Source organism: Rhipicephalus sanguineus, chromosome 9 (genome assembly GCF_013339695.2).
Source record: "Rhipicephalus sanguineus isolate Rsan-2018 chromosome 9, BIME_Rsan_1.4, whole genome shotgun sequence".
In the NCBI taxonomy this organism is placed as follows: Eukaryota; Metazoa; Arthropoda; class Arachnida; order Ixodida; family Ixodidae; genus Rhipicephalus; species Rhipicephalus sanguineus.
Genome location: NC_051184.2, coordinates 140211869 through 140227905, shown reverse-complemented (window position 1 = coordinate 140227905; position 16037 = coordinate 140211869). Strand labels below are relative to the sequence as shown.

At 42.3% G+C, this 16037-nt stretch overlaps 2 protein-coding genes across 2 annotated transcripts; both read left to right on the top strand.

Annotated features, from left to right (window-relative positions):
* Positions 1 to 1751: 1751 nt before the first annotated feature.
* Positions 1752 to 3556, top strand: LOC119404407 (protein O-mannosyl-transferase TMTC1-like). The gene is made up of 3 exons (XM_037670911.2): positions 1752 to 1877; positions 2671 to 2748; positions 2969 to 3556. The coding sequence occupies exons 1-3, from the start codon at positions 1791 to 1793 to the stop codon at positions 3101 to 3103; spliced, it is 300 nt and encodes a 99-aa protein (XP_037526839.1). The 5' UTR covers positions 1752 to 1790; the 3' UTR covers positions 3104 to 3556.
* A 6366-nt stretch (positions 3557 to 9922) lies between these two features.
* LOC119404406 (protein O-mannosyl-transferase TMTC1) lies at positions 9923 to 12125 on the top strand. Its single transcript, XM_037670910.2, has 3 exons — positions 9923 to 10048; positions 10842 to 10919; positions 11140 to 12125. Exons 1-3 carry the CDS (start codon positions 9962 to 9964, stop codon positions 11272 to 11274), a joined length of 300 nt encoding a protein of 99 aa, XP_037526838.1. The 5' UTR covers positions 9923 to 9961; the 3' UTR covers positions 11275 to 12125.
* The last annotated feature ends 3912 nt before the right edge of the window (positions 12126 to 16037 follow it).

Genomic DNA, 16037 nt, shown 5'->3' with positions numbered 1-16037 from the left:
TATCCTACATACACTTCACTTGTGCCAGAACGATGGATTTCGTGCCGGTTTTATGTTTTAACAGCGAAGCCGTTTAGCAAATCGTTCCTTGACCGGCGAAACGAAAAACTATCATCATCATAAACGGTTATGTACCACAGAAATGGGGTGAATCTCCCTACTTATTATCATAGACAGAGATAGAAAGAAACAGACACAAAAAAGAGATAGAAAAAGCACAGCACGACAGAAAGAGAGAGATATGGAGAAACAAACAACGAGATAGAAGCGAACACAGGGAGAGAGAGCAAAGCTAGAATGAAAGAGGAAGCGCGAAATAGAGAGAGCGAGAAAGGGAAAAACAGAAAGAGAGAGCGAAAAAGTAAAAAAAAAACATGGTGGCGAGAGAAGGAAAGAAACAGTGATGAAAAACAGATAGGAAAACAGAGAGAAATAGAAAAAAAGATAAAGAAAGAGAAATACAAATACAAACAAGGAAGACCAACCAGCTACGCGACCTCCTGGTAGATGTGATCCAGCACAACAGCACTGACAGAGGACCATTGCACACGGCTGCCCTTCTATACAGCCACATAAACCGCACAGTCGAGGTACTCGTTGCCTTAGCTCAAATTGTTTTATATTGCGTTTTGTTTGTGTGCAAACAAACCGTTTGTCTCTGCACAGAAGATGATGTTAGACACCAGATATTATTATTATTATTATTATTATTTTAGAAAATGAGTTACCTGTCGGTGTGTTCGTTGCGTGCGCGTGCTTAAGATCGTCGTTACTTCTTTCTCCCATACCCGTGCTCACAGAAACGTATCACTGGCTATTACGTGTCTCCAGAATTTGCATAACATAATAGCATGGATGATCCAGCAGTTTCTGTACCAACGCGACCTGGTGTACCGTTCAGATAGCGTCATTTTCACGAGAATATTAAGAGTTGATATTTTCTCCTTAGACGTTTGTAAACATCATCTTGTGCGCGCATGGAATTTTGTGTTTCATGTGATATTGATATGAGGCAGCTAGCAGTATTTGGGGCAATAAAACTGAAAGATAATTGAATTACTATAGAGTGTCCAAATCGTTGACCAGGGCATGAAGTGGCCACGTTTGAGTTGCAGCTTTTAAATCGATATGTGATTCGCTGGATTTATCAGATACGCTTCTTAAGCATTTGCGGTTGGTGATTATTTTTAGTTCAATTACATTCTCGGGGTCTGCTCTTACCAACACAGTACTATTGAAAAGACCATAAAAGTGGCTTCAATTGCCGTTTAATTTGTCGGAAATTTTTAGATTAATAGCTCTGTCACACTTTAAGAAAGTATTTTGTATCTCTTCATTATATATGAATGCAGAATATGCTGTTTGTGTACGACGTTGCAATTATTTGCATAATTATTATGCATATTGCTGTTGCACTTTTTCCCCTTCCAGTGCTCACTATCACTATTACTGTATAGCTTTTTTTGCGCTCATGTTACAAATGTATAAATTTCGCTATGTTTAAAAAAGAACTTCCGTTTCTCTCAACGTCAAGTATTTTTGTATGCTTCTTGACTTGCATGTGTACGTATGCTGCCGTTGTCATGGTGACATGACCAAGTCAGATAATTATAGAGCACGTTCGCACGCATCCCGACAGAATTCCTTAAGCTGTCCTGAATAAAATTAATGAATGAAGGAACTGCTGGGCGTTCCAGTAATAATCTCCAATGATAAGCATATCAATGAGCACGGGGTTTTATTGCTATTGCAGGCACTGGACTACATATTGAAAGCTTTGAAGCTGTGTGATGTTGACGACCTGCTTTGTGCAAGAATACACAGCGATCATGGTGACATATCTGAAGGACTTGGGCGACCTCAGCTCGTCGGCACAGGTTGATACATTCGATGTGACATTCTTTATTAAATTAATGAATACGGGTTTTCATGCACGAAGTAGCTTGCACGAATTATTGAAGTTTCCGAAAGCCGGAGCAAATCTCATGATCCTGTATAAAGTCTTAATTTTGTTTCTGTACATTCTGTCAAAACCCGTAATGATGCGTTTATTTTGACATAATTTCGCGTAGGTAGATAGGCGTGCATACATGGGAGCAAAATGAGGGAAAATAATATAAAAACATGCTCTTGTTTCAGAAGCCTGTATTGGCCAACTTCGATATTTTCTTAAATATCACTGCATTTTACACGGAGTTCTGACATAACAAGGTGGACGAATTTTAAGTTAAAAGAATAAAAATTTCACGAATATGTCGTAGCACGCAATGACGTTGTAAATAACTATATTTTTGGTCCTATAATTCTCACTTGTTATAGATATAACATAATTTTTACGAAAACACAAACCTTCCATATCATCGCACCTTGCATAGTACAAACAATATTGTTCCACGTTAACTATGTACACGTGTTCCCTCGTTAAAGATGTCAAAACTACCGAAAGTTTTTCTCTGCATATGCGCAAAAAAACGGAAATAAATGTCGACGAGACGCAGATTCCTTGTGAATTTGCGTCCTTACATAGTCCGGTTGCCAGATATGCATATCAAAGCGCGGGCTTCAAATCATTGCGTTATTACAATACATCTGTTGTTTTTTTTATATATTAACATGAATGAAAAACAGGTAAAACTATGAAACAACCGTTCATTCTGTTTTCTGCTTCAGAGTTACGAAGTCGCCATTCGTCTTGATCCTGATCTCGCTCACGCTCATCTGAACCTTGCTGTGATCAAACACTTGGAGGTGAGTATTGATGTTCCAAACTTTGGGGAAGCATTCATTTGCCGATTTGATCATGCGTCAGCAATCATAACATGCAAGAAAGCACACAGCAGTTTACTGATTATTCCTTATTTCTTCATTTGCAACGACTGCACTTGTGCTTAAAACAATAGTTATGCAATGCAACACCCTTTGTGCGCGTTCGTTTAGCCAACACATTGCGGTACACATTGTTTTCCAGAGTGACTACGCAGGTGCATTTAGACACTACCAAGTGGCCCTGTCTCTGGACCCAAAGAACAAGCTCGTCATAGACAACATGGCCAAGTTGAGGCGACGAATCACGAGGTCACTGCCTTTCCACGACTGCGTTTAGTGCTGACGCTTCATCGGGGTGCACGTACTGTGCCGCTTCTCTGCGTATAGACATTGACGCTCCGGCGACACCTCTTCATATGCATTCACAGTGTACCGCTTTCTATGTTCCGCAAACTTTGTGAGTCAGCATGCAGACGTCCGGTTAGTTCACTCGAACTGTAGAACGATGGTATCCGGACTCGTCATTAGGAATTCGTGTTCTAGGTGTATGTACTGCATAAAATGTGCTTCGGAACATCCCGTGCCGTTCAACAGTGATGATAGAGCCACCTCCGAGCGGGCTGTGAAATTTTCTCTTCGTCGTTTTCTAGACGTCCTTTACTTTAGAAGCCGTTCAACTTTACCGGATCCAAATGACGCAATATATCCGCTTCTTGAATATCCACATAATTTTTGATGCCGCGGCACCATATCACCGTGCAGTTTTCCCAGTCTTATTAATTTTGCTACCGGTTTATTGCAGGACTTTAACAGTACATCCGGCGCTGTTTTGGTTGAAATATTCTCAGTCGTGCTTATCGACAACGATTTGCGAATTTTTTTAAACTTGAGAAATATTTTTTTTTAGAATTTCTTAAAGTAGTTTCGCTCTTTATAGCCGTTGACCCGCCCCGGAAGTGTAGCCTCGCTATTGCAACGCTGTGACCCGGGAACTTGGTATAGGCTTGAGGGCTTCGTCGGCGTATATGAATTGCAAATAGGGACTCTGTTTTCTTCAGGCATCCGCGCAAGCGTTGGCTCGCGCTCGAGAGGGCGCTTAACCTTTCCCCTTTGTTCTGTATGCGAGTTGATTTTTGAGCAGAGACCGAAATCTAATATTAAAGAAAAGGCGCCCAGGAAGCAGAGTGGTGAAACGCCCTTTGCGCGCGTAATGACCCGCGTCAGCCGGCCAGTCACGCCAGCCGGGCGGCTTAGCGGAACGTTTTCCTTTTCATACGAGTGATGGTCGCGGGAAAATCCCGGGAAAGTGCGAGGCACGCGTCTTATTCTTCTCGCATCAGCTCTCGGCGTGGCATAGGGCGTGGGAAATGCGGAAAGCTACTGAAGATTTTGTGGAATGCGGCGCCCAAATCCTCGAGTGAAATCACTGCAGTTGTCCTTGTATAAAATATCTGGTGAGATGAGCAGTTCACGCAGAAAGCTTGTGCGGTGGAAATTCACCAAACACCAAAGAAAAGATAATTTAAACATCGCTTTGACATATTTACATATGTTTGACCATATTTACATATGTTTTAATATATGTACAGCCGTCCGCACGCTTAACTCCAACAATCTGCCGTGTGGCCTCGACCCGCTTCGATTGACGTCAGCGCCGCCAAGCGTTGGCACGGTACGTTTGCTGCAGGTTACAATAAATAGAGCGCGGGTCGATTTCATTAGCGAATTTCTGTTTCACTTCTGCCTCACCGGCGGGTCGAATACATTCGCTTGGCAGGTCCGTTTTCGCCACTTTTTGTTCAGACTCCGTTCTCCCGCGTGCCCATGAAATTCATTGCCGTGTGCTTATCTTTTTTTTTTTTTAAGGGTTAGCAAAAAGGCAATTTAATGCCTGACAAAGTGCTGTAACCAGTCCCAGTCAAAATCTCGGCAATGAACCCCTGCGTGCCACAGCTCAGGCACCTTTTGAGCTTGAAATCGCAGCTGCCGCTCGAAAGGAATATATTATTGCGATAGCAATTATATGGACATTCTCGGTGGATTTTCGCCGTCGCCGTCATGTCCCGGATATGTATATGTATGTACATGTAAATAAAATCCACAAATACAAATAAATCCGACGAAAAAAATTCCGAAGCTCTCGACCGGGGTTTCAAACCTGCGACCTCTCGCTCCGCAGCGCGCTGATTTAGACAACTGCGCCACGCCTCATTCGTTCTCCAGAATCGCAACGGCAGAATAGAAACGCACGTGGCGTTGGGTGACACCCACGGGAAGCCACACGTGCCGAAATTAAAATTATGCGAGACGCGGGCCATGCTGCATCGCTGCCCGCGCTGTTTTTGCGTCGTATCGCTGGCGACCCACGCTAGCTTTTCATTTTGGAGGTGTAGCGCTACGCCACTCGTGGCCAGTCGGCCAGGGAAAAAGAAGAGCGTCCCGTGGCTCGCGGTAGCGCGAGATAGTGCGAACGCTTTGGCTCTTGTAGGCTTATGCCACAGGAGGGAAGAAACCACAAGTGGAATGTCGAGACGGGACGGCTGAATCAGGATCACAGTATACATGTTACACCGTAAGCAGAAACCTCAGGCTAAAATTACAGCGGAAACGCGCAAGACACCCACGAAGAAGAGTAACGTACGACACAAGCGCCGACTAACAACGGCTTCATTCTTTCATACGCGAATCAATATATAAACCCAAGGCAACCTTACCGCACATGTGCACATAACAATAGCTCCATACAAAAACGTGTAACAAGGATGATAGTGTATTAGATACGCGAAGACATGAAATCGTATTCACATGGGTGCACGGACAAAGAAGTAAAGAAGAAGTGAGAACGACAAAGAAGTGCGTTTGCGCCGTAATTTTTGCCTCAGGAATGTGTACCAACTACAGCCAAATGAAGTTTTATCTTAGTGACCAGAATCGACGCCCGTAGGGAACGCCAGCCGTGGCTTCACGTACCACTGGCAAGCGCCGCCTTTATTTCCTTCTCTTGAGGACGCGCGCCCTGCGGTTTTGTTTGCCGCCCAAATGAAGGCGCTGCAGGGTTTTGGGATAACGCGAGTGCAAAAGTCCAAGACTGGCTTGCGCTCTGCGCATGCGTCCTGGAGGCTCGCAAATTTCTTGGATCCCCAATTGTAAACTGCCTAGTATTTCGCCGGAGTTGGGATGTGCTTCTTCGATTTGTACTTTGACGTACAGGGCGTGGCCGAGCGTGCTCGCGCATTATCTCTTGAGGGGGAGTTTCGTACATCTTGTGCTTTCACCTAAAATTTTTCGTTGAATATATAAACCGCGCGACAGTCACTTCGCTCGCTGCAGTGGCCGCGTTTGCGAAAGGAGTGATCTGCTAGCTAGAAGAACCAAAGAAGGCTTACTTGAAGTAAGAACTGTGACAGTTCGCGCTCGTCCTATGTATGCCTGTGCGTTCTTTTACTGCGTCTCTTGTGCTTGAGCAGCGTGCAACAAGTTCATAGCTGCTTGCCGTTCTTCCTGTGACATTCCAATTTCTTGCTATCGCATCGTTGCTTCACCCTTGAGGCGAAACGGTGACTTTTTGGAAAAGCAGAGCAAACGCACGTTCAGGGCGTTTGTAAAAGTTGCATAATAAATAAATCTTAAATGCGGTGGTGTAGTTCATCTTCTGATTCACTAATTTTCAGACAGCGTGAATCGGTCTGTTCTGGCATATTGGTGTTGTGCTCGTGAATGTAATCGAAAAACGGGTGTTAAGAGTTCTTTCAAATGACATTCATTATTGCCGAGGAATAACATGAGAGGGTTTTAGCACGCATATTCTTCCTTGTGTGCATCGGTTCTTCAAATTTTGATATTTCGTGTGCAACAACGAGCACAAATCGCAAGCAGTATACAAAAGCGATGCAAATAAACACCAATTGAATTGAGAATGCACAGTGCTTTAAAAATAAATCGGCTAATAAGGGTATTATAATTTTATGGGTCTATGTTCTTATAAAAAACAATCACGCCACACGCAACTGAAAAGGGTTTTATCTAAAAAAAAAGCGGCAGTGTAGTTCGTATATACAGCTGAATAGATTGCAGAAAGCCAACACGACAAGATGGACTATCACCAGCTAACTGCACTAATGGTGACTTATTGTCCGCTGCGTCTAAAGATAAGCTACCACAAAGTGTTGGCCCATTGAGGGTAGCTTAGAGAGCGTTTCCCGGTCTTTTGGTAACTCCTCTTTCTGAGAAAGTCTTCGAGAGCTACGGCAGCTGCGATAGATCTGCGTTTGTAAAAGAAAAGCGGTGTTCCTCGTTCTATATAAGATCTGTGGAGGATTACAGGAGATTCTGAAGTAGTTCTCTTCAAGTGCAGAGAACAGCTACCGCTTTGGAAGCGAAGGAAGAAAGAAATACACAGCTTTATATTTGGTGGAAAAAAAGTGAAGAAAACACGATTGCAATTTTACGAACGCCTGTGTCCTTACTTCAGCGCGTTCGGTTTCGGTTGGTGAGTTTGTTTTATTTTTATTTAGCTTAACAGATCAACTTTCCACACTCTTCTAAGATCTGCTGCTACAGCCTGGAAAACATGTGAAAAGTTCTTTCGTTGCCTTGTGCGTTTCGCTTTGAAAACAATCACTGTAGGCGTGACTTTGTTTTTTACCTTCCTTTTTTCACGGATTTGCTGGATAATGCGGAATTTATTTCAGATTCAGATGCTTTATTTTTCTTGAATTACATGAAGAAAGATACGGAAGCTAAAGTTATAGCAATACCTGACAAAAGGCATCTGTACCGATTTTACAAAAAGATTAAACAACGAATACATCGTGAATTGTTCGCAGCACACAAAGATTGCTTAAATGTAGGATGAACAGATATATGAAAAGCTCGATAAGTTCACAGTTCACTAAGAATTTGAAAGGATACCTAGGGTTACAACTATAAGAGGTTCCTTTGCAAATAAGTAAGCAAACAATGTGTAAAACGAGAGAATTGATGCTAAGTCCACTTCGTTTAACACAATATTTGTGTCAGAAATAAATAAATAAATAATAAAAAAAACAAAAGTAAGAGCACTACTGTTTCTAAACAAATGCATGACAGGTCATTCTACACACAATTAACAAGAAGCAGCACTAAAGTAAACAAACACAATGTTTTGTATTTAAAGATTCATATCGCCAGGAGCGCGAAGTAGAATTTCTTCCCCTAAGCTATGTTCTCCAGCTCACCGCAAGCTCACTTCGCAGCTTTGTGTTTCTTTCCTTATTACGATACAGACTTGCCCGTGAAGAATAATGCTTGGTGCGTATGTGTGCTTTATATGTGCACCGTAAGGCACTGTGTTGTGTATAGATAGGATGGGTGTTGTCCTCCTGGATCTGTTATCAAGCAACCAATTAAACTTGCGCTCCGATATGTATCCTACATACACTTCACTTGTGCCAGAACGATGGATTTCGTGCCGGTTTTATGTTTTAACAGCGAAGCCGTTTAGCAAATCGTTCCTTGACCGGCGAAACGAAAAACTATCATCATCATAAACGGTTATGTACCACAGAAATGGGGTGAATCTCCCTACTTATTATCATAGACAGAGATAGAAAGAAACAGACACAAAAAAGAGATAGAAAAAGCACAGCACGACAGAAAGAGAGAGATATGGAGAAACAAACAACGAGATAGAAGCGAACACAGGGAGAGAGAGCAAAGCTAGAATGAAAGAGGAAGCGCGAAATAGAGAGAGCGAGAAAGGGAAAAACAGAAAGAGAGAGCGAAAAAGTAAAAAAAAAACATGGTGGCGAGAGAAGGAAAGAAACAGTGATGAAAAACAGATAGGAAAACAGAGAGAAATAGAAAAAAAGATAAAGAAAGAGAAATACAAATACAAACAAGGAAGACCAACCAGCTACGCGACCTCCTGGTAGATGTGATCCAGCACAACAGCACTGACAGAGGACCATTGCACACGGCTGCCCTTCTATACAGCCACATAAACCGCACAGTCGAGGTACTCGTTGCCTTAGCTCAAATTGTTTTATATTGCGTTTTGTTTGTGTGCAAACAAACCGTTTGTCTCTGCACAGAAGATGATGTTAGACACCAGATATTATTATTATTATTATTATTATTTTAGAAAATGAGTTACCTGTCGGTGTGTTCGTTGCGTGCGCGTGCTTAAGATCGTCGTTACTTCTTTCTCCCATACCCGTGCTCACAGAAACGTATCACTGGCTATTACGTGTCTCCAGAATTTGCATAACATAATAGCATGGATGATCCAGCAGTTTCTGTACCAACGCGACCTGGTGTACCGTTCAGATAGCGTCATTTTCACGAGAATATTAAGAGTTGATATTTTCTCCTTAGACGTTTGTAAACATCATCTTGTGCGCGCATGGAATTTTGTGTTTCATGTGATATTGATATGAGGCAGCTAGCAGTATTTGGGGCAATAAAACTGAAAGATAATTGAATTACTATAGAGTGTCCAAATCGTTGACCAGGGCATGAAGTGGCCACGTTTGAGTTGCAGCTTTTAAATCGATATGTGATTCGCTGGATTTATCAGATACGCTTCTTAAGCATTTGCGGTTGGTGATTATTTTTAGTTCAATTACATTCTCGGGGTCTGCTCTTACCAACACAGTACTATTGAAAAGACCATAAAAGTGGCTTCAATTGCCGTTTAATTTGTCGGAAATTTTTAGATTAATAGCTCTGTCACACTTTAAGAAAGTATTTTGTATCTCTTCATTATATATGAATGCAGAATATGCTGTTTGTGTACGACGTTGCAATTATTTGCATAATTATTATGCATATTGCTGTTGCACTTTTTCCCCTTCCAGTGCTCACTATCACTATTACTGTATAGCTTTTTTTGCGCTCATGTTACAAATGTATAAATTTCGCTATGTTTAAAAAAGAACTTCCGTTTCTCTCAACGTCAAGTATTTTTGTATGCTTCTTGACTTGCATGTGTACGTATGCTGCCGTTGTCATGGTGACATGACCAAGTCAGATAATTATAGAGCACGTTCGCACGCATCCCGACAGAATTCCTTAAGCTGTCCTGAATAAAATTAATGAATGAAGGAACTGCTGGGCGTTCCAGTAATAATCTCCAATGATAAGCATATCAATGAGCACGGGGTTTTATTGCTATTGCAGGCACTGGACTACATATTGAAAGCTTTGAAGCTGTGTGATGTTGACGACCTGCTTTGTGCAAGAATACACAGCGATCATGGTGACATATCTGAAGGACTTGGGCGACCTCAGCTCGTCGGCACAGGTTGATACATTCGATGTGACATTCTTTATTAAATTAATGAATACGGGTTTTCATGCACGAAGTAGCTTGCACGAATTATTGAAGTTTCCGAAAGCCGGAGCAAATCTCATGATCCTGTATAAAGTCTTAATTTTGTTTCTGTACATTCTGTCAAAACCCGTAATGATGCGTTTATTTTGACATAATTTCGCGTAGGTAGATAGGCGTGCATACATGGGAGCAAAATGAGGGAAAATAATATAAAAACATGCTCTTGTTTCAGAAGCCTGTATTGGCCAACTTCGATATTTTCTTAAATATCACTGCATTTTACACGGAGTTCTGACATAACAAGGTGGACGAATTTTAAGTTAAAAGAATAAAAATTTCACGAATATGTCGTAGCACGCAATGACGTTGTAAATAACTATATTTTTGGTCCTATAATTCTCACTTGTTATAGATATAACATAATTTTTACGAAAACACAAACCTTCCATATCATCGCACCTTGCATAGTACAAACAATATTGTTCCACGTTAACTATGTACACGTGTTCCCTCGTTAAAGATGTCAAAACTACCGAAAGTTTTTCTCTGCATATGCGCAAAAAAACGGAAATAAATGTCGACGAGACGCAGATTCCTTGTGAATTTGCGTCCTTACATAGTCCGGTTGCCAGATATGCATATCAAAGCGCGGGCTTCAAATCATTGCGTTATTACAATACATCTGTTGTTTTTTTTATATATTAACATGAATGAAAAACAGGTAAAACTATGAAACAACCGTTCATTCTGTTTTCTGCTTCAGAGTTACGAAGTCGCCATTCGTCTTGATCCTGATCTCGCTCACGCTCATCTGAACCTTGCTGTGATCAAACACTTGGAGGTGAGTATTGATGTTCCAAACTTTGGGGAAGCATTCATTTGCCGATTTGATCATGCGTCAGCAATCATAACATGCAAGAAAGCACACAGCAGTTTACTGATTATTCCTTATTTCTTCATTTGCAACGACTGCACTTGTGCTTAAAACAATAGTTATGCAATGCAACACCCTTTGTGCGCGTTCGTTTAGCCAACACATTGCGGTACACATTGTTTTCCAGAGTGACTACGCAGGTGCATTTAGACACTACCAAGTGGCCCTGTCTCTGGACCCAAAGAACAAGCTCGTCATAGACAACATGGCCAAGTTGAGGCGACGAATCACGAGGTCACTGCCTTTCCACGACTGCGTTTAGTGCTGACGCTTCATCGGGGTGCACGTACTGTGCCGCTTCTCTGCGTATAGACATTGACGCTCCGGCGACACCTCTTCATATGCATTCACAGTGTACCGCTTTCTATGTTCCGCAAACTTTGTGAGTCAGCATGCAGACGTCCGGTTAGTTCACTCGAACTGTAGAACGATGGTATCCGGACTCGTCATTAGGAATTCGTGTTCTAGGTGTATGTACTGCATAAAATGTGCTTCGGAACATCCCGTGCCGTTCAACAGTGATGATAGAGCCACCTCCGAGCGGGCTGTGAAATTTTCTCTTCGTCGTTTTCTAGACGTCCTTTACTTTAGAAGCCGTTCAACTTTACCGGATCCAAATGACGCAATATATCCGCTTCTTGAATATCCACATAATTTTTGATGCCGCGGCACCATATCACCGTGCAGTTTTCCCAGTCTTATTAATTTTGCTACCGGTTTATTGCAGGACTTCTGAGATTTTTTACAGTCTCGAATGTTTTGTTTCTGTTGTGAAGGTAAAATATTACTCCACAACAGTTTCTCCCACACATTCACGATTACAGGAAAGCTTTCAGACGGATGTTGTGGACTTTTAAACAGAATGTGGATAATTGTTAGTGGCGACTACGATTCTCTTGTTATGTAGGGTTGTCCTTACACTATTCCAAGCAGAAAGGGAAAAAATGACAAGTCTTGCTTATTGATTGTACCATGTGTGTCATCCTATTTGTCTGCCGCCTCCTTGCCACGACCTCTGCGGTTTGCTGTTGTGGAAAGTACCACTTCTTCGAGCAATGGCATAAGACTATGCAACAACGTGCCTAGATTTCCGACTCTTACTGATGTTAGCGTGTGCGCCATTGCAACGTAATTCTCTCAAAGTGTGACAGATTTGCTCAGATGTGGTTGCTGTGACTAAATCGTTGTGTGTGTCGTCTCGTGAAGGTTTACTAATTAGGCGAAGTCGGAATGCAACAGCGGAGGCATGCGAGATGTCATGAAGTAAAATGAAGGACGTCATCATCGCGATGGAGCACGCATAAGCATTGAGTGTGTTCGTGTGGCCTGCAACATGTCTGCAAGACCTGTGTGTGTTCCCCATTGGGGGATGCAATGCAAGCAAGTGTCCTGAGCTGCTGAGTGACATGTCTGCTAGTGTAAATTGCAACTTTTTTTTGTTTTTTGCTCAGGAGGGTGGGAAGGAGGGAAGGGGCACCATCGTGCTTAGAACGACATGGAGTTGAGCTAGTTGGTACGGATTCAAGATAAAAGGAGACTACGCATGTAGACACGGGCACAAGGGAAGAGGTCAAAAGAAAACAAACGTCGTGTTCGTGTTGTCTCTCTCTTTTGTGTCCGTGTCGGCCCGCATACATTATTTTACCTTCGTGCTATTGCCCAGTGAAGGGGCTTTTTTGGGAGGCAGGGGGGGATGGGGATAACATTTGTTTTACTTATGACTCTGTCGATTTTAACAAATGCGCGATGGAATATTTTTCTCGCTCTTTGCAATGTTTACAGGTCGATGAAGATCTGATGGCACAGCAAGAAATTTTGTGTTTTTATATTTCTGAGTTCCCTCGCCCTTCTGCATTGTACAGTCGAGCTAGGTATGCTAAAGACCGCTCGTAACACTGTACGGTATCCAACCGCAATAATAAACAGTGAGAGTCTCGCATAAACGTTCGCGCAGCCAGCGTTTAAACAGCAGCATATAGTTATGCGACAGCGTGCGACAGCAACCGCATTATCTTGGTACAACTTAGAGCATCGCAAATAAATGGCTACGTATGGTAAGGTGAGGCTGTTACCTTTAACATGGCCAGTTGGACGAAACGAACGATTGCTCAAGTTCATACTTGTGATGCGATGGAGCAAACAGGGCTCCTTAGGCTATGCCAGGCCCGTCTTGTTCAGTCTACCGGTGACAATGCCATCACATTTCTTGTGCAACTGCGTGAAAATTTTGTGATATTTTATTGGCGTAACACTGTGCGTACGTGCCCTTTGTATGATGTAAACAGGCTGCCCAAGATTACCGGTCAGCTTTAAGCTGTTCTCACCCACCGTACTTCGCCGCAACAAAATCTTTGCCGTGGTAATCGTGTACCTTAGGTGTTTATCGTATCCAAAACGTTTCACGCGCCCAATATGTTGCCTTCCTTCCACTGCAGCTGCATAACGGCGTCCTGATTGCTGGACGAGCTTGCAAGAGCCGTTACTTGCATCGCTTTATTTTACCGGAGCCTAGCAAGGGTAGCTCTCCTTTTAGAAGGGTGTTTCACTTTGTGAATCATTTCGCTAATTGCCGAGAGTACTAAGTGTTTAGACATTATTGCTTGCCGACGAGGAATCATCCCAACTGATGTACTTATATAGCCCACGAGAAATGATGTCATCGAGCCGTATGAGATGTTTGTCTATAGTTTTGAGTCTACGGGAAAAGTCATAGTTTTTCTTACCGTCAGTTAACTCAACCTCCCGTTTCGTAGAGTTATTTGTATTGTAGCCCAATGAACTGAAATGGTCCATGTCTGTGCTCCGTATGCATGCATGTCTGTCATCGCATGTACCAGAGTGTCACTTTTGGCGTTAACGATTCACAATGAATGACTGAGTATTATTTGTGCGTAAACAAGCTTGTAGATGTCATGCTGTCATGTCACCCCACACGTGAAAAAAAAACGAGGCCTTCATGAAATCCTGTCGTGTTTTCAATTGCCTTTTCTGATATACCGTATTTTGATTTTTTGATATAGCGCGCGTCTCCACCTACAGTTCGGCCCAGTGCCGGTCTCGAGAGCGCGCCTCGAAAGTTATCTCTTCTACAAGCTCACCGACTTTATATGCAAGAATATCTTGCTTGTCATGGTTAAGAAATTTGGCTTCTTTACACCGATGCTGCGAAGCGTATTAAGATAAAGCTACCTCACAGGACTCTGGACAATTCCCCCCGTGCAGGTGGGTCACCATTGCGCCACGCACGTCCACCTGTCCTTTCTTCGTCGCTGTTTAGTCCTTCAGTAACTCTTACACTAAGCGCGTTCCAACGCGAACGTGCCGATCGGTATTTATAAGAATACTGAAATCATTGGTGAACTGTTTTCTTAGCGTTCTTATACAATAAAGCCTTGGGCCATGGCGCTTGGGAACACATTAAAAGAATACAGGTACTAAAAAATTCAACGATTCAAACATGCGCTATCAAAATGTTTCGTTTTTTTTTTTTAACTTCGCGCGTTGCACAACTTAAAAAGCAGGAAACGCTGGAATCAAAGCATGAGACAACCTCAACGTGAACGCTCAATGATAGAGGAACGTGGTAGGCGTCGTTCAGGAGCAAGGCCTCTCTGTGCTGCAGGACTCGAGTCGAAGAAAGACTATCCTCGATAAGGGCTCTGCTACGTTTCTCGGCGCAAGTGCACGCCGTAACTCGCACAGCACTTCCTCGTCGACAGTTGCTGGAACTTTGAAAGGACCCTCCTCCGGGAATCCTAATATCCCGCTCACCCTCTCCCGTTTTCATATCTCCATTGCAAGATGAAAATAGGAAAACGCGCGGCAATATGAAACGGACGGCAAAGCATACATGCCCCCGCACGCCATTTCTACTTAGTGGCAGCAGGTCGATTCCACGAAAGATCGAAAAAGGGTGTATATTTGATGTTTCCGATTTTCCTGATAATTTTGTATGTTGTGCACATTTGACTGCACAGCACGAAATCGCAGTTCGTTTTCAAATAAAAATTTTTTTCAACACAGGAAAATTCGACAAGTGTCGCCGGTTGACGGCGACCATTTTACGAAGAGTGCGTTTTCGTAACTTCGGAACCATGCTGGCAGCTACTCAAGCTATATATTACAAATATCTTTCTTTTTGACGGAAGTAGAAGTAAAGAGGTAATAGCTCTTATCATTTCATGGAATTCTGAGTAAATTATGTATTTTTAAAAATTCACGAAATACGCTGCGTTTTTGAAAATCAGTCAAATTTGGGACGCTATGGCTACTTCTGTGAACATCTTAGCTTGTTCATATTTGCAGTATGAATAAGCCTTTATGTGAATAATGAACATCTGCATTTGTATTTCTCTAATAATTTTCAAAGTAGTAAATTTTCATGCTCGAAACACCAAAAAGAGAAAAGTGCTCCTCCATTCAAAAATCTATAATAAAAAAAACCCAATCTCAATTTTGTTCAATGTCCCCCAAAATGTTCTCAAAGGACTGCAGTATGATATTATGAAAAAACATGTTGCATCATTTTTATTACAACAAAAGCAGAAAATGTCAAACATTGTGTTTCCAGAACGTGGTGGCTACTGCGCAAAGGACATCTCTAGTAACAAGAAACTACAGTAACACGTCTTTTTTCTTTTCTGAGCTTCGCTAAACAACAGTAAGGATCTATGGTCGGAAATTGGGAACTGTTTTCTAAAGAAAAAGACCGTTCCAATTAAATGCATTCGCGTGCTTTGCGACTTCACGCCAGTGTTAGACATCCCTCAGTCCACAGTATGCACTTTCAGTTGTAGCCTCCTTTTCTTTCATCTATTTCAGTTGAGTATAATTCATATCTTGAGTGCTAAAGAACGCATTCCCTCCATGCGTCTCTTATGATGATGTGCTGTGCCAGAATTGAGAGATTGGTATAAAAGCCAAGGTCTCTTCATGAATGGAAATGAATTTCTGGAGAGCGGTCGCCAAGAGGTGTGGTTTTTGTTGGCCCAAATGTGCTCGTTGTCAAACCTTATGTGATCAATG